Below are 17,440 nucleotides of genomic sequence, written 5' to 3'. Positions count from 1 at the left end.
TGCCAAAAATATATTATAAGTAAGGAAAAACACAACAACATCAACAGGGCCTTTAGCCTTACAGTACCTATTTTATTTCTAGACACGTAGATATACCAATATAATATTGGCTAAACTACACTTAAGGTTATTAAATTATTAATAAGTTTACATTTTGATCATTCGACTTAAAAAAGTTAGAAATGGCCATTGAACTATTCAAAAATTTTCATTTAAGTCAAGGGGTTTTTAAAAAAAAAGTTCGGCTAACAAATTTTAAGCGACAATTAGATGATCGTTACCCATCGATGAGTAGAAGAACATATTTTATATTCAAGTCGATTTGATAGTCAATGTCAAAGAAAAAAAAGTTATTTAGATTTTAGTTCACAAATTCGTGAAGTTCAAAATTATTGAATTAAAAAAATTAAACTGTAAAGGAAAAGAGGAATGAGAGCTTTTGCTTGCAATAGGGGTTTTAACAATTCATTGATTTAAATGAAAACTTTTGAATAATTTAATGACTTTTTTATAACTCTTTAAAATTAAGTGATCAAAGCGTAAATTTAATCATGTTAGAGGTTACCCTATAATATTCCAATGTTTTTAGCTGCCACATTTGAAAAGAAAAAAATCAAACTCTTGGAAGTCAATGCTATATATATATATATATAAAGCTGTTTTTAAAGACTGATCTCAGTTTGGTTCCCTTAAAAACCATGGCGGGTACCGAAGATCATCATCAACAGTGCATCATGGAGGTTGAACAAGGATGGGCTGTGCTTCAACATGGAATTAACAAATTGATTAACATCATAGAAGGCAATGATGATGATAAAAAAAGTCCATCGTTTTTCATCTGAAGAGTACATGCGTATGTACTCGTATCCTTTTTCTTTAATTTAAGGTTTTGTTTTTCATTGAAATTCGAACCAAATCTCTAAAGAGATGGGTTTTCCTTACCTAATGGCTAGAATTGTATTTGAATTGTGTAAGCCAAACCGGAGAGGCGGAAATTCTGAGGTATTATATGACAAGTACCACAATTTTCTCAAACACTACATCACTAGCAAGGTAAAATGGATTTTATCATTAATCTGCACCCGAAGGCAACTTTTACATTTGTGGGTTGTATTTATATATATTTGTTATATTATTACCAGGTTTGGCCATCATTGCAAGGGAAAAAAGATGAAGCTTTGGTGAAAGAAATAGAGCAAAGATGGTCAAATCACAAAGTTATGACCAGATGGATTACTAGATTCTTTCGCTTTTTGGATAGATACTTTGTTCCTTGCAGGAAGCTTCCTCCACTAGAACAATCTACTCTTTTAGCTTTCTACAATTTGGTTAGTCCTAAATTCTTTTATATAGATAGATTCTTAATGCCAAATCAACAAAGTTCTATACATATATTTTGTTGTTTTTGTGAAGGTATTTGGGGAATTCAATCATGAAATCAAAGATGCTGTATTGTCCCTGGTATGATCTGCATTTCTTCTGTTTTAGATTTCATGTTTTGGTTCATATCACGTTTATCATGAGGGGTTTCGAGACTGATCTTTCGTTAATGTTGTTCTTTGAATCTTGAGATTGATCGAGAGCGTGAAGGTGAAGGTATCGATCAAGCTCTGATAAGGAACATTGTGGGTATCTATGTAGATGTTGGGCAAGGCTCTATGAAATACTATGAACAAGACTTTGAAGGTGACATGTTTAAAGCTACTGCTTCATTTTATTCCACCAAGGCATCTAAATGGTTAAAAACTGAATCTTACAAGGATTACATGCTTAAGGTACGGATTTAAATTACGGTCACGGACATATCTAAAACTCCCTGTTTGATCAATCTCTTTGCTTTTTGATGATGAAAATTTAGGTTGAATGTTGCTTGAAACATGAAAGAGACACAGTTTGTTGTTATCTGCAGAGCACAAGCCATAAGAAGTTACTCGAGGTTTGTTTCTAGTTTGACAGTACCTGTCCTGTGTCGGACACATCGGACTCATGTAATACAGGTCCCTGTCACTGACTTTTTTATTTTCCTTCTTGAAATGGCTACAGATTGTTGAATATGAATTGATGTCTGTTCATGAAAGTGAATTGAAAGAGAAGAAACAGACTGATGAATCTGATTCATGCATTGGATGATGAGAACAAACACGATACATGGAAATGCAGATGTTTCTATATGATTGAAACTTGCTGCTCCTCAAGCAACAATAAAGATAGACAAGAACCTTCCAATAGAAATTTTGAAATAAATTATAAACAGAACAGAGAACTGTTATTGGGATATCAGTGTTCCAACCTCTTCAAAATGGTTGCCTAAAGATTTCTAAACTCTATATATACTTTGTTTTCCTCCTGCCCCAAAGCAATGGAGCGAAAAAAATTATAGTACTATATGGAACTAATATCTTACATGGAACTCTGAATCTCTTGCTGAACAAGCTAGATTTTTTATCCTCTTTGCCAACCCAGAAAAACTTTAAAATGTGAGCATGCCTGTGCTCTTATCAATGAGAAGAAAGTGAACATCAAAAATATACATTACAAAATTTGCAAATCAATCTCACTTTATACACATGTACACTGAGGCAATAGGCTATTGGGCCACTCACATCTTTGCTCGTTCCCAAATGCAGCTCTAAGTCATCCACCTTTCTTCTCCAATGCATGTTGGGGGGTTATAAACCGAAAAAACACGAATATATATACAAGGGTAGCTTAATCTCTAGTACTGCCTAAATCAGAACGACTTATGGCCTGCATTGCCTGCTCAACCAAACATGCAAGTTCATCCACATCCTGGAAGCTGAAATCAATCACCTTTCTAACTGAAGTAATACACTCGATATTTTGTGCTGCTTCCAGGGATGAAGTAGCAGCCATGAAACATGTTAGAGATTTTCTTGAAGCCTCCATTGCAGAACTTACATCCTGTGTCTGCAGAAGATTAACATATTAATACATTTACCTACTTGAACCACCTAATCAGCTAACATAGACATTGAGAGACAGGAAATTCTTACCAAGCACTATTTACAATAACAATCATCGTGCAGACTTAGGAAACTTCCTTTGTTCTATATTGCAAGCACTATTTAAGAAGCAAAACACCTGACACTAAATCTACCAACAAGCCTGCCCAGGCTGTTAACACCCAATCTATTGGACAGTGAAAAAAAAAAACAAGTGAACAGACTTCCTAAGAAAATAATATAGCAGGGGCATCAAATAATCCTTCGAAAAATCAAAAGTTTAGTTCTCCTACCAGCAAGTTAAGAAAGACCAATACTACAAAAAAACCCTAATCAGAAATGCAAATCTGTACTGCATGGCCGGTGCTACCCGCTAGGTACACTCATTAGTCATTATCCTTTTCGACACAATCTTATTTCCACCAAATTCACAAATATCCATCTCCAACCACCTCATAACTACTTTACAAGTTCATATAATTGGTTTTCAACTACCAAGGAACATTCAAGGAGAAAAGAATATTTTATAGGCATAATCGATGCTTAATAAAACATAGAAAATAATAATGAAGCGAGGAAGGGGGGGAGATTGGTGCTTTCAGACAGAATTAACTTACGAAGTCAAGCAACCGACCAAAACTTGGACGGTTTCTAGCAACAAGGGCATGGGTTCCAGCAACATATGAAGCATTACCCTTGGCTAATGGAGCCTTATCCGCAGTTGCTTGGTTATTTAAGTTATTATCAACATCTGATATGGAAGATGATGGAGATTCACCTGAAAGAAGCCATTTGAAAGATGTGAGGTAGCTAATCTCAGAGCATTGCAACATGGGACTACTAATTAGTATGGAAGAAACAATTTCGTGCGACTGAAGTTGAATCTCAACCGAAAGAAGAGGTATCTATTTACAGTGAATACTTTATGTTAAGACTCCTTAAAGCATGATATGCAAGTACAATATAGGGGCACGAGCCCCATGAGGGCTCACATTGAGAGGGAAAACTAAATATAAAATATTTACATGGCTTCAAATGGAACCTAAATGACCACATGCACTACCGACTGCCTCAAATAAATAAATCACAGTCGCAGAGCTCCTGCACCATAGACAACACCACTTATATTGCACACAATTCACATTTTAAAATGAAACATCACAAAATAGAAGACTAACACCATCTAGAGGGATTTGCAATACATCATGGAGAGACAAAAAAAAGACTAAGCATATATCCATCACACGGCTTCTTACCTTGGGGAACCATCTGTACAGTTCCTTGCAACTCTTTCAGGTCTCTGCTGCTAGCAGAATGTTTGCAGTAAACAATCCTCATGTATGCTACCTCTACACATTTATAGGACAAAGCAGCAGTAGCCATTTCTTGGCGTCTTTCATATTCTTTGGCACACATTCTGTGAACTTGACAATTTTAGCATAGAGAAAGATACAGGTATATATAAGCACTCCTAATATAAATATAAACCAAAAAAAAGATGAAATCTACTGAAGCTCAAGAAACACTCGTTTCCCGTCACTTATGAAACATTCACTTACTCGCAAAGTTTAGTGGCAGTGCCATACACTTGCAAATGGTTCATGTCATGTCTGCCACTCTCACTATTGCTAGCCTCTAAAAGGGCAGCGACACCAAGAAACTTAAGAGCAGCTTGGAAGTAAATCTCATTGCTTTCAAAAACAAAACCAGAACTCTGAAAGAGGACAGTGAAATGGTAGTAACAGTTAGAATGGCAAAATAATTTCTGTCAGAACTTTTATGAAAGCGGCATATCAATGTAAGAACAAAATCTGAAAGAAAACCTTAAGACGATCGGCATAATTTCTAAGTCCTTGAGCATCATTCAGGGCATCAGTTACTGTCAGGCTGGAGGACTTTACTCTCACAGGACTGCAAGCATTGAGGTTTCTGACCACATGCAAATCAGGCATCTGCTGTCCCAAATCATGGGCAGAACCATTCTTGCTGCCAGCAGCTTTTCCAGGCTGTTTCAAAGCCTTTGACACATTGACTCTGGAAGAGGCATTAACTGGAACCCCATCATAGACAGCTCTCTCTTGTGCTTCTGGTACTGTTCGATGACCTTTTCTTTCTTGACAACTTTCAGTTTCAAAATGCAAGGATGATTTTGACATTCCACTTTTTACCTCTGCTTGCATTACTTCAGTTTGCCCACTAAAATCCTGGGTCACATTTTGCTCAGGGGCAACGTTCCCCTTTGTGCAGAATGGAGCAGCAGATTTTACATCAAATTCATCATGTTTTATATTCAGCTGGGTCCCTATTCTACTATCACTTGATGGTTGTCCTGAAGGATTCTTCTTTCCATAAGATCTCTGCTCATCCTCGCTAGATTTATGCAAATTGCGCTTGCAATCAACAAATGTTTCTTGAAGACATGCATGACTCTTGACAACATCTGATTGGTAATTCATGCTCTTTCTGGAACACATATCCTCCTGTTCCTCTGTTAGATTAGAACCCTTCATTTTATCTACAGCAGAACTTCTTTTACTGTCTTTTGCCTGTGAATTAGAAACATCGTCAGATTTCTGAGAAAATAATGCATTGCCACCACACTCCTTGTTCAGTCTATCCTCACTATGGGAATGGTCTACAGTATGCTGCACAGTTTCTGCAGAATGAGAATCACCATTGAGCAAATGGCTATTCCCCAACCTAGAAGAAGGTTTATTTCTAATGCTGATTTTGCAAATAGAATCTCTATCCCGATAATCCAAGGTAGAAGATTTATGGGATCTAGAATTAAAATCAACCGACACTTTCTCTTTCGTTTCTGTACCAGATTGAGCAAGCTCAAAAGTGCCTTCCCCGTTCCAACATCTTCTAAGATTGCCACATGAAGGAATGCCACTATTTGCAGCATCCTTCCCTGAACCAGTTGTTGCAAGCTTTTCTGGATATGAGGTCCTCATTGGAGATGAAGAAACTGATTCAACTGGCGAACCCCTTGCTTCTTCAAAGTTTGCTCTGGTTTTACGAGAACCGGAAACCTTTGAAGAGCTAGAAGTTGCTGCTATCAAAATTTGTCCAGTTCCAGAATCCCTTCTCGATGAATCAAGGCCATCCAAAACTTTTAGAGATGAGGACTTCTTCTTGTGCTTACTTGATTGTTGGACCCTATCAATACTTCTGGCTTCTTCAATGCCACCAATTGAATGATCCATACTTTTCCTGTTTGACACACCATCTCCATCATTTCTATTGGACTGCTTCCCCTCAATCTTTGAAAACCGTAACTTCTTTTCATTCCTAAATCCACTCTCACTACTTTCTTCCTTCATACATAACTCATTCCCATTTTGACTGTCCTGCCAGTCCAATTTCCTTTTCTTCACAGGAGCCCTTTTATCGCATATTCTCATGTCTAATGACCCAGCATCTGATGAAGCCTGAGTTTGATCCACAAGTTTCTTCAAAGAAGCTACTGTTTTTTCTTTAATATCATGCTTTACACCCCCAGAATTAGAGCACCCACTGGAATTTTGAACGCTTCTTCCATTTGCTTGAGTTGGCAAGGTAGTGCTTGAATTAAGGCCCAGCGTTCTGTTGTCTAAGTTAGTACTCTGATGTTTTTCGGCAGTGGATGTTACTTCTGTTCTGCTTTTCTTTGAACCTTCATATTCATACAGACCAGACTCCCTCTTGTTTTTCATCTTTGCTTTCTTGGTCTCACCTACAATCAAACGATGACAATATGAATTAACAATAAACTCAATATAGAAGTCCAGCTGCTAGTAAAACTTATGCTGTAATATCAAATAAATACCTCCAACTAGAAGCCTTTCTTTCTCTTCAAAGGCAGATTTCTTCATGACAAATGATTCAACAGGGGCCTGAGCCATGTCATTTATGCTCCTACGTTTCAAAGATTCCTGCTGCTTGTATTTCTTTTTAGAGGTTGACATCTGATTCGGGCCACTGCCACCTGACTTCTGCACTTCCTTGAGGGCATGGTTCTTCTTTCCTTTAATAGATAAAGCCTGAGAATTGAAACTTGAGTTGTTCTGATCAAGATGCTGAAGGTGAGCTGAAGAAACTAGTGACATAGTTCCATTTGCATGATTTTGTGGGTTATTTTGATTTTCAGCTACTGGAAGCTGGTAAAATGCATTGAGAGCTTTTGTTGTCTCCTCCTCACTAATGTCACACCGGTTCATTCTTGGTCTACACAATGATGTCAGCAACAGAAATCAGCAAAAGCAAAATATAAATCCATGTTCACACACACAGACAATGCATCTATAAATGTACCTATAATTGACCAGGTTATTCTAATCATTGCAAGCACCATGTGCACACAATAACATAAACACGCACATAGCATGTACTCAAACAAAAGAGACCGGCATATTCAAAGAAAACTTTATTAGATGCTTATCTAAGGAACTTACAGCCAATCAAGCATGCTACACAACCACTTCTCAGGAAGTTGTTCTGGTCTAGTATCAAAAGGCAAGAGTCGCCACTTGTGACAACGATCACACTGAACCCAATTTTCTTCTATCAACACAGGAGCAGTTGCAGCTGGTGCAGCTGTCTGAGAGGCAAGTGTCTTATCATTGAGGTGAGGAACCACACCTGGAACATCCACTCCCAACAGCTGGTTATTAACTGTTCTACCACTGAATATTACCTTTGACTTATCCAAATAGCCATTCTGCTCCATCTCAAAATCCATTGGACCATAACCTTTTGGCCTATTCTGAAAATGCCTCATTGTTGGCTCCATTCGATCACTCTTCTGTCCAGAATTTGTTTCCAGTGAATCTCTATGATTATCTTGGACCTTCTTCATATCCTTCTGCAGCTTCAACTTCTGAATTTTATCTTTACCTGAAGGAAAACCTTGACAAGAACTAACAGTATCTTTAAGTGTTGCACCCACATCAAGTCTCAAGCTTTCCTTCATTGAATCAGCAACTTCTCCATTATTTTTGCTACCTTTTGACCTCTTTCCCTCAGCCAATGTCTTTTCCTTCTTGGAGGGAATATTTATTTTATTTTGTACACGAAATGTAGCTACCTGACCAACCTTTGTTTTTGAATCTTCCTTGCTCCCAACATTGTCTCCTAGGTCGACTGAAGCATTCTTATTGAAATTCACTACACTCTGTTCCCAACCGTTTCCATCTAAACTACTCCGCTTATCCCGCTTCTTTTTCTTGCCACTCGTTCTGCTCCTTCCAGATATTGACTCCAAAGAATCTTCCTTTGCAGAGTCAGAGGACAACAATCTACCTTTCGATGCATTCAGATTATCTTCAGCAGCGACATCACAGACCCTAGCAGTGGCTTCCATAGCAATATTCACTGAATTAGATAGAGCTGTGGGTTTCAAGTCATTGGGCAATGACTCCCCTCCTGCAATCTCATTTTCATGCTTCTTTTTTATGAGCAATGTCTTTCCACTTTCAACAGTCCTGTGATTTACGTTATTTGATTCCTCCAGCTCTTCACTTTTTTCAATTAAAAATTTTGTCTTCTTCTCATTTAATTGTTTTTTATTACCCATAATGGACTTATCTACTAACACAGAAGGATGTTCTTGACATGCCTTAAGCAATGAGGTAGATTTATTCTCTCTAGAAGGCCTTTCCTTTTCCTTTCTTAAAAACCATAGCAGGCTGTCATGAAGTGGAGATATGAGCACACCACCAGGGACATGATTGGAAGTCATAACCTGTTTAAAGGCACAAAATATCAATCCATCCTTCTTTAGTTCATATGAAGACCTGAAAACAACCAAGAGAAACCTCTACCTGAAGAATTCTAGTGGGTGATTCACTAGTGGTTTCTTGAGATATCATCAATGTTCCTCCACTTTCATCAGGACTGTTCCCCAGTGATGACGAAGGAGAATAATCAAGCCCAAGACCACTATAGATTGCAGCAATTTTTTGTGCTTTTTTATCAGACCCCATTTTAATCCGAAACTTCAATGTCTTCTGGTCACTTGGAATCCCTGCTCTGTTAAAACTCTCATCCTTCAAGATAGACTTCTCAGCAACTTGAGCAGAAGTCAAACGTGAATCATGTTTAGCTGCAATATTGCCACTTGGGCAGGAGGTATTCCCTGGTCTCCCGGTTGAGGGTGCATTTGGTGGGGCTTTCAAATTCTGAGATGCACCCTGTATGGTAACACAATCCACAGCACTCAAGTAAACTAGAATTTTATTAAGTTGTCAAAGCAACAGCTATGGACATCTTCCGAAGAAATGACCAAACTATAGCAAGAATATTGTCCATATACCTCCATAGACAAATTATTGGTTGACCCTGATATGCTTGAGTTTCTCAGTGGTGTCTTTGGACGTGACAATCTTGGAGGCGAACGTTCATAGGTAGGTAAAAATGAGCCATACCCCCCAAATTTTGCCCCTGAAAAAGGTAATTTAAGCTCAAATCATCATCTTCAATGAAAATCATTAAGCTTGTAATATAACCTAACATTTGCTAAAACTGCAAACAACCACTTACCCAAATTTTCTGCTGAAACTCCACCTTCAAAAACTTTTTGAAAATGGCCCAAAACGTTTTTAATCTTCTCATCCTTCAAGACATAAAATCCCGTATTAGTAATGGAATAACATAGAGAATTTTGAAAGTTCGTGTAAATTAAAATTGATATATGGACCAGATTGAAGTACATCTATAACAGGCACAACAAGCCAACTGTTATAAGCATCTAGAAGTTCATTCTTTTCAGGAGCTTAACAATAAAATATGAACCAATTATAGTTTAACATTTCAAATATGAACTAGATTAAATAAATTAAGAAATACAGTTAATCACATTTCATTGAGCATTCAACCAACAGTATCAACATAAATTTTCCAAATGTTGAGGAAGTTTCAGAGATCATCCAGGCAAGGAACTTAGCATCATGCAGCAAATTTTGCCAGAGGACAAAACAAGTACGTTATGAAAATCAGCCTATTACTTACTTTCTTTTCCATGCCTCGGCTTTCTAAAATAATGTCAATAAATTATTAGTAAGAAAGTAACCTGACTTCAACTTTTAACAAAATGGAAATGATTTGACAATGGTGTATCTTGTTTAGCATTATCAATATCATCACATTGCATAACTATCTATAAACTGCACAAAGGCATTAAACAGCCTTTTAAAACATATTCTTCTAGTCGTTTTCTAACATTCCTGGTGACGAGAAACTAACCTAGCTAAACCTATTTGGATATAAAAGTATGTCAAAATAACACTTTTGTGTTCTAAAGGTGCAAAGTCGTGAAAATTCTCATCGCTCATCAACAGTTGATATCATCACTCTCATCATTTCTCAACCAAAAAATGTATTAGTGAATCAATGGGCATATACCACATACAAACTCAACTTAAAGACTCATAGAACTCCAATGCACATAGAGAGTCACTACTTATTCTGATAAGCATATTGCCCATTATGCATAATCAAAACCAAAACTAAGCTTAATTTCAGATTAACCATTCCTTGCAACAAAGCTTAATACAATTGCATTGCCTACAAAGTATCATAAATGCTTAATCAAATGGCATTAACTGAAGCTTAATACAATTCCAAGTTTCAGAAAAAGAGAACAGGTGTTAAAATAATTGGATTTTTCTCAAAGAAAAGAACTAACAAAAATTAGACCCTTACAATGTAAGAGAAGGCGGTATCAGGGTTAATATTGTCGCCTTCATCTTCATGAAAGCAAGCTTCTCCTTCTTCAAGATCAGAATTTTCATCCATCTCCAAACCCACCGTCCCCAAAAACCCTAACCCTAAACTCGCAAAAACCTTAACCCCTCACCCTCCAAATTCCCCACCTTTCCAAAAATCAACCATCACCGAGATTTAACCTTTTGTTTTTAAAAGAAAAGAAAAAACCCAGAAAGGAAATCTCCCAATATCAACGGAACCCTATCAAATTAAAAGACAAAAAAGAAATTACACAAACAATCCCATTTGAATCAATCAATTAAACAAAATTTGTTAATTAATATTTCTTTTATTTTCTTTTTTTTTTGTTGCTTTATTTTTCATTAAACTCACGATCAGAGAGATATCGATGATCAGACGATCGAGATTGAAGTGATCGACGAGTGCCGCCGACTCAGGATTGACTCGTTCCGCGTCGCGGTGTCGAGTTTGTATTACGGTCCCTGTCTCCAGAAATTTGTTAAACACTTTTTTTCTTCTTCTTGAAAAGAAAAAAAAAACCTTAAAAATAAAATATGAAAAAAAAACGGCAGACACAAAGTCACAACAAAGAGCTGTGATTTTCGTGGGTCAGATTTTTTGGCTTTTTTTAATTATTTTTTATATATATTTAATTGGGCTTCACTTTTGATTTTCTTTTTTCACATGTAAATAATTCCATTGATGGCGCGTGGGAAGCAGGAGCGTGCGTGGGTGGGTGGGAAACTTGGGACAATTAATGAATAGTCAAAAACGGTGTCGTTTATACACTTTTTCGTTTTCATTCGGAGTTATGTACAGAAAAGTTCAATGATTGTAACTATGCTAATCTTTCACATTTTGTGGAGCAGCTGCAGAAGGGAATCTTTTCATCTTCCACGTTAAGGCAACTCTTTGTCTTTGGGGTTCCTTTTTTTCTTTTTTGGGGGGTGAGGAGGGGGGTTTGGGGTAAATTTTTTTAAGTAATGTACCTACGGAAGAACAATTGTTAAGTTAAGATATTAATACAGGAATAACTGGTAAGTTTAGGGATTAATCAAAAAAATTTAAAGCCTAATGTGAGAATATTTGTTTAGTTCGAGCCCCAATAGGGGAACAATTATCAAGTTCAAAATTTAACTTAGATTAAAAGATAAGTTGTAAAGTTCGGACCTCAAATAGTGATTTAACTTCTTTTTTAAGCATTTGGTTCACAAAATATATTACTATTTGTGATAATAGAATTATCGAAATTTAAGATTACTTAGTATATTAGTGAATATGTTATATCATCATTGTAAATACTTGTTTGGAATTACTAACTGCTCAATTAATTGTAGTTTTAGGGAATATAATTCCTTATATGAGCACCTTTAGGAATAATCCCGTTGAAAACAACTTGATGTTGAGAACAACTTTGTTGGAACAACATTGAAAGGCTAGCAAGATTCCTAGGTTGTTCCAATTTTTTAGATGTCTTGGAGAGCATGGTTTAAAGACTCAAATATAGAAACTGTTAAGCTTATTTCTTAATATTTCATTAGAATACAAGTGCTTCCTCCTTATTTATTTAATGAATAAATGATGCATTCGCACTTCAAAGTCTTTATTGCTAAAATGCTTTAAGTAAGTGTAACCATTATATAACTGCCATTATACCCATTATCTATACAAATTACCTTTCATTTTTTCACGTTCAATGAACCACTTTTAATCTCACCACACACAATTTTAGCATGTTTATGCCCGCTTTCTCTCCATAATCTTTTTACTTTTTTAACTTTTTTTTCAAGGCCTATAAATAGATGTTTAAACGTTTTATTTGGGGAGTTCTTTTTTTATCCATTGGCAATTTGAGCACTCTAAAATTCACTCCACGCATTCGTTTCTACAATCACAACCACCACTACAACTACCATTCTTCTCAGCCTCTTATTGGGTTCATTACCATTGCCTACCACCACACTTGTTTTCTAAAGCTTGCCTTGATTTTCCTCTCTCCCATCTCACTACGACTTTCCGTTTTGCTAGATTGTAACGTCTCTTTCTACAATCATGTTTGGTTCATTTTGTTGTTCGGAACTCGATGAGTAAGTTCATGGGCTAAAGTGAGTTCATCCATGGACGAGACCAGGGTTTGATCTATAAGTTCGCCTGTATAGTAGTGAAGTGTGTGGATGTGTGAGTTTTTACTTGTATTGTCTATATATATATAAGACATCATATCTGGCTCTTTTTGACACAATATCTATAACTACTCATAGCCCCTCCCCAATCCATAAATAGGAAGATAATGCATTTTGGCACTCTTGAACCCACGTCCTCCTACATTGATAATAATACCTATGCCAATTGAGCTAATATTCAATCAACTCTAAAAGCATATTTTTACCAACTTGACATTATTATAAAATTTGCACTTTTGTTAACATGTATAAATTTTTCTAACACCGCTGAAGAATTTTTAAGTTCGCAATAAAATTGTAAAATAACATGTATATCTCATAAGATATATTTTAAAATCAATTAAAAAAAATGTACTCATTAAATTAAGGGTAAACTAAAAAAATAGTCACTTTTGTTTGTTCTAGATTACATTTTAGTCACTTATGTTTGAACTGTTATGTTTTAGTCACTTATGTTATTGTTTTGTTACGAAGTAGTTACTCTATGTTAAGCTCTATTACCTCCCTAACGGCAGTCCTACGTGGCAGTCCAAATGAGTTTTAAATGCTAACTTGAATGTCATACATGATAGTCCAAATTAAATTCATTTAATTAAAACCTAGTTTCATCTTAGCAACTGAACATCAAAGTTGACATTTAAAACCCATTTGGACTGCCGTTAGGGATGTAACTGAGTTTAACGGTAGGGTGTCCACTTCGTAACAAAACAATAATATAAGTGACTAAAACGTAACATTTCAAACATAAGTGACTAAAATATAATCTGAGGCTATTTTTATAGTTTACGCTTAAATTAGAAAAAATTATCATAAATTACTAAAAAGGTGAAGTTTTAGGTGAAATTTTATGTAATTGAACCCAATCGGTTCCAAATATATAAATATTAATATAATTTTTTAAATATTAAACACATGCTAATCTATAAATGATACATTAAATGCAATATTTAATCCAAGATTTACTATAATTTTTATAATTAATCAAATACCATCAATTAAATCAAGATTATTGCTTTTAGAAATAATACCTACCCATATAAATCTATTAATTTTAAGGAAATTCAAATGAACTTTTACATTGAAATCCTAATATCCCATATTCAACCTTACCTGCAAAAAGTCTACATTAAAATTGGATGTTCAATTAAAGCTTTCATATAAATTATTTGCTTTTTAAAAAATTATATTCATTGGGTAAAACAAATTATTAAAATTACTGTTATAATATGTTTAAATTTTTTTAAAAAATTCTCATTTTATAACATGTTATAAATTTTTATAACTTATTTAATGTTATTGTATTTAATTTTTATAAAAAATTATAGTAATTACAAAAAAAATGGTTTATTTTATTTTTATCAATTTTCAAATAACAATATTTAATATGAATTAAAATTTACCTAATCTTATTTTTCTATATATAATGCTACATAAATGAATAATATATGTATAGTCTGCAAAATATAAAAATCAATTACGCTTTTTAAACAAGATATTAAGGGATATTATCTCATTAAATCCTTTTGTGTTTTAATAGTTTTTTTTATGGAGTTCCACCTCTGGGGTTGTAAATGAATTGAGCTTAAGCGAACAAATCTCTATTCATGTTCGTTTGTTTATTTTTAAGCTTGTTCGTGTTCAGTTTGTGTTCGTTAGGAATTTTAAATTTTTTGTTCATGTTCGTTTGTTTAATGTTCACGAACATGTTCATTTTAAAAAATTAATTTTTTTTTTATTTTTTTACTTTTTAAAATATTTTTATATTTTTTTGAATTTTTAAATTTTAAAAATAATTAATTATTGATGTGACATACACATGTATGTCACGTCAAGAAAATTAACTTTCCATCCATTTTTGAGTGATTTGATAAATAACACAAGTTTAAGAATTAAAAATGGTGAAAATTTAAATGGAGAGCTAACATGTTTTTTTATAAAGTTAGAGGACTAAACAAGTCATTATGCCTAAAATTTTAACAACTTTAATTATCTTTTGGTCCTAAAAATTAATTTGAATAAAATTTTAAAATTAAATTTCAAAGAATTCAAAAAATAACAAAAGAAGAAGAAGCTAAATTTATGAAGTTTTGTTTTTCAACTTGAACACAAATATGCTATTTCTTACTTGAATCAAATATCAAATAAGATTTTCTTTGGGAGTTACGGTTTGAATTATTAATTTGAAAAAAAAAATTATTATTCATCGATTAGAATTTATGTTAAAATTTAATTTTTGTTAAAATAATTTTTTTTGAATAATTTTATTATAAGTTCGGATCATATCTGTTAGTTTTTGGCATAAGACCTATTCATAATTCCTCTTGAACTTATAAAACCCACGTCTTCTATGATAATAATATTAATGTCAATCGAGTAGAGGCTCAATTAAATTGTTAAAATATTTTTAAATTTTAATTCTAATTTAAATATTAATATAAAAATAATTTTAATAAAAAAGAAATGAAATCTAAAAAATTTGGTTGGTTGTCGGGAAAGAGTAATAAAGTGTGACTAGGTAACCGCACGTGTTTAGCAGAACACAGATTAGCAAAACAAACAAAACTGTAACATTATACAGCTGTACTTTGCTGTTTTGACACTGACATTTTACATTTAAAACCCACCGGTAATTTCCGTATTAAAATGATTAGTATGTTTCTCAACCAATACCAGATTTTTTAGGTTAAAATATGTCGTTAGTCCTTATACTTTTTATAAATTTGAAATTTAATCTATATTTTTATTTTTCAGATTTCAAAATTTTAGCCTAACTATTAGCATTGTTAAGATTGTTTTGGTAAATCTAGGTTCATTATATGGCTAGTGAGTGAATTTTTTTTATTTTTAAATGTCACATTAATATATTTAATAAAAAATAATAGCGTTAATAACAAGACCTGAATTTTGAAATTTGAAAAGTAGAGGGACTAAATTACTGGAAATAAAAGCATAGGGATTAAATTTTAAATTTATGAAGAGTATAAAGACTTACAACATATTTTAACCTAGTTTTTTATTGAAAAAAATTATTATATGTAAAGGACAAAAGCACCCTTATAAAAATATAACTTAATTTGTATACAAAAGGTTAATTTAATAATTTTACAATTAAATTGGTATCCAACTTGACCCATGGCACCAACTTGGTCAAATACTTAATATAAGTATAGGTAGATAAATATATATTGAAAAAACCTCAGTTTGCACTTCATACCAATTATGATAATGTGATTATTGGTGGAAGAGAGAAACTTGGTTACTAGTCACTTGAAAAACAATGTTGTTCTAACAACTATTAGAACAAAATTTAGGCAGAATTAAAGAGTTTGCATAATCAATCCAAAGCGCAAATAAGTCCAAGAGATAAGAAAATAATTGACACATAATATTTGTTAATGCAGTTCAGATTCCCTAATCTTATATTTGTGAAGCTTCGCTCAATAAATGATTTTATTCACCAATTGTTCGGGTCACCTATTGGCTTAAGCCTAATCTACCTTTACATAGAGAAGAAATTGAAACCCCAATATCGAACTCTATTGTACAAATCATTCTCCCACAAATATCTCACATTGCATAAATCTATCCATAACAAATCCATAAAGGAGGGCATGTTAAAGACACCCCATACGAATGAAGAATAGTGTCGATCAACAGCCTAGTTATAGGCTGTCTAATGTGGTTAGCAATAAAAGTTTTGAAAGGCTTGAAATACTTCTTTAAAGGTTGATTTTATCCATTAACTATCTTCCGTATTTATCACAATAACCTTCACAAACAAGATCGCCAACAACTTGAAATACTCCTTTGAATGAATCAAACATATATCTCTAAAAAACAGCACTTCAGTTACCAAGAGACAAAAGACTTCCATATATGTCAAACCACATCAAGGTATTTGATTGGGAGACTTAGTATTTAAGGCGATTCATGCTTCTGTTTTGTCAAATATGCCATACTAATGGATCGAGTTCAACTTAACTGAAACCTACACAAGGCCTAAAATGATGGCCCAAGTAGAAAAACAAGCTCGTTATAACAGAACATGGAATGAGCAGGTAAAAAACCCAACATATTTCTTATCTATACTATTATTTAATTACCTAACCGAGTTGGTGTTATAAGTTAATTGGACACCAACTTAGTTAGAGGAACTACGAAAATATCCTTTCGTAATTAAAAAAATCAGTTATATTATTTTTATAAAAAGATTATATTATTTGAGGGTATTTTGGTCTTTTTATTTTTAAAAAACTTAATTTTTTTTTGCATGAGGTTGGATTTGGACCCTTACTATTAACATAAATAAAAAAATTTTAACTTTACCACTAAACCAAAACTTTATATCAATATAATATTTACATTTTAATTATATTATGCATACTTTATTACCTCTATCAATTGTATATATCCATATTTACTATTATTTAAGCTCTTGTATGAGTTGGTGTCACGAATCAATTGAGAACCATTTCAATTAGGAAAATGACGAAAATGCCATCTTGTAATTAAAATAAAATATATTATTCAATGGTATTTTAGTCTTTCTATTAACAAACCAATAAATATTTTCCATGAGGTTGAATT

At 33.6% G+C, this 17,440-nt stretch overlaps 2 protein-coding genes across 5 annotated transcripts; one reads left to right on the top strand and one right to left on the bottom strand.

Moving 5' to 3' along the window:
- Window positions 1–671: 671 nt before the first annotated feature.
- On the top strand, window positions 672–2,410 carry LOC107908417 (cullin-1). Of its 2 annotated transcripts, XM_016835576.2 has the most exons (7): window positions 672–863; window positions 954–1,053; window positions 1,143–1,328; window positions 1,414–1,461; window positions 1,572–1,775; window positions 1,859–1,936; window positions 2,044–2,410. In XM_016835576.2, the coding sequence occupies exons 1-7, from the start codon at window positions 805–807 to the stop codon at window positions 2,128–2,130; spliced, it is 762 nt and encodes a 253-aa protein (XP_016691065.1). In that variant the 5' UTR covers window positions 672–804; the 3' UTR covers window positions 2,131–2,410. The 2 variants fall into 2 exon arrangements, with proteins under 2 accessions (XP_016691065.1, XP_016691066.1); XM_016835577.2 differs by having other exon boundaries at window positions 678–1,053.
- Window positions 2,248–11,332, bottom strand: LOC121214485 (cysteine-tryptophan domain-containing zinc finger protein 7). 3 transcript variants are annotated; one of them, XR_005910094.1, is made up of 13 exons: window positions 11,043–11,267; window positions 10,647–10,910; window positions 9,486–9,558; window positions 9,259–9,386; window positions 8,768–9,136; window positions 7,400–8,688; window positions 6,775–7,172; window positions 4,787–6,681; window positions 4,523–4,677; window positions 4,220–4,380; window positions 3,581–3,741; window positions 3,015–3,150; window positions 2,845–2,928 (listed from the first exon to the last, which is right to left on the bottom strand). XR_005910094.1 is itself a non-coding variant. In XM_041088199.1 (12 exons), exons 2-12 carry the CDS (start codon window positions 10,737–10,739, stop codon window positions 2,710–2,712), a joined length of 4,941 nt encoding a protein of 1,646 aa, XP_040944133.1. In that variant the 5' UTR covers window positions 10,740–10,910; window positions 11,043–11,332; the 3' UTR covers window positions 2,248–2,709. The 3 variants fall into 3 exon arrangements, 1 of the variants encoding a protein (XP_040944133.1); XM_041088199.1 differs by lacking the exon at window positions 3,015–3,150 and having other exon boundaries at window positions 2,248–2,928; window positions 11,043–11,332; XR_005910095.1 differs by lacking the exons at window positions 2,845–2,928; window positions 3,015–3,150 and having other exon boundaries at window positions 4,220–4,387; window positions 11,043–11,268.
- Window positions 11,333–17,440: the final 6,108 nt, after the last annotated feature.

Source organism: Gossypium hirsutum, chromosome D02 (assembly GCF_007990345.1).
Source record: "Gossypium hirsutum isolate 1008001.06 chromosome D02, Gossypium_hirsutum_v2.1, whole genome shotgun sequence".
In the NCBI taxonomy this organism is placed as follows: Eukaryota; Viridiplantae; Streptophyta; class Magnoliopsida; order Malvales; family Malvaceae; genus Gossypium; species Gossypium hirsutum.
The sequence above is the reverse complement of the archived record's forward strand: the minus strand, read 5'-3'. Positions and strand labels throughout refer to the sequence as shown.

What these genes read in the sequence shown, in the direction of transcription:
- LOC107908417 (XM_016835576.2), top strand. Translation starts at nt 805, where the DNA reads ATGATGATGATAAAAAAAGTCCATCGTTTTTCATCTGAAGAGTACATG. An exon ending in TTTTAGCTTTCTACAATTTG is followed by an intron (nt 1,329 to 1,413) that starts GTTAGTCCTAAA and finishes GTTTTTGTGAAG; the next exon opens with GTATTTGGGGAATTCAATCA. An exon ending in ACAAGGATTACATGCTTAAG is followed by an intron (nt 1,776 to 1,858) that starts GTACGGATTTAA and finishes ATGAAAATTTAG; the next exon opens with GTTGAATGTTGCTTGAAACA.
- LOC121214485 (XM_041088199.1), bottom strand. Translation starts at nt 10,739, where the DNA reads ATGGATGAAAATTCTGATCTTGAAGAAGGAGAAGCTTGCTTTCATGAA. An exon ending in TGTAGCATGCTTGATTGGCT is followed by an intron (nt 7,173 to 7,399) that starts GTAAGTTCCTTA and finishes ATCATTGTGTAG; the next exon opens with ACCAAGAATGAACCGGTGTG. An exon ending in TGTACAGATGGTTCCCCAAG is followed by an intron (nt 3,742 to 4,219) that starts GTAAGAAGCCGT and finishes GGCTTCTTTCAG; the next exon opens with GTGAATCTCCATCATCTTCC.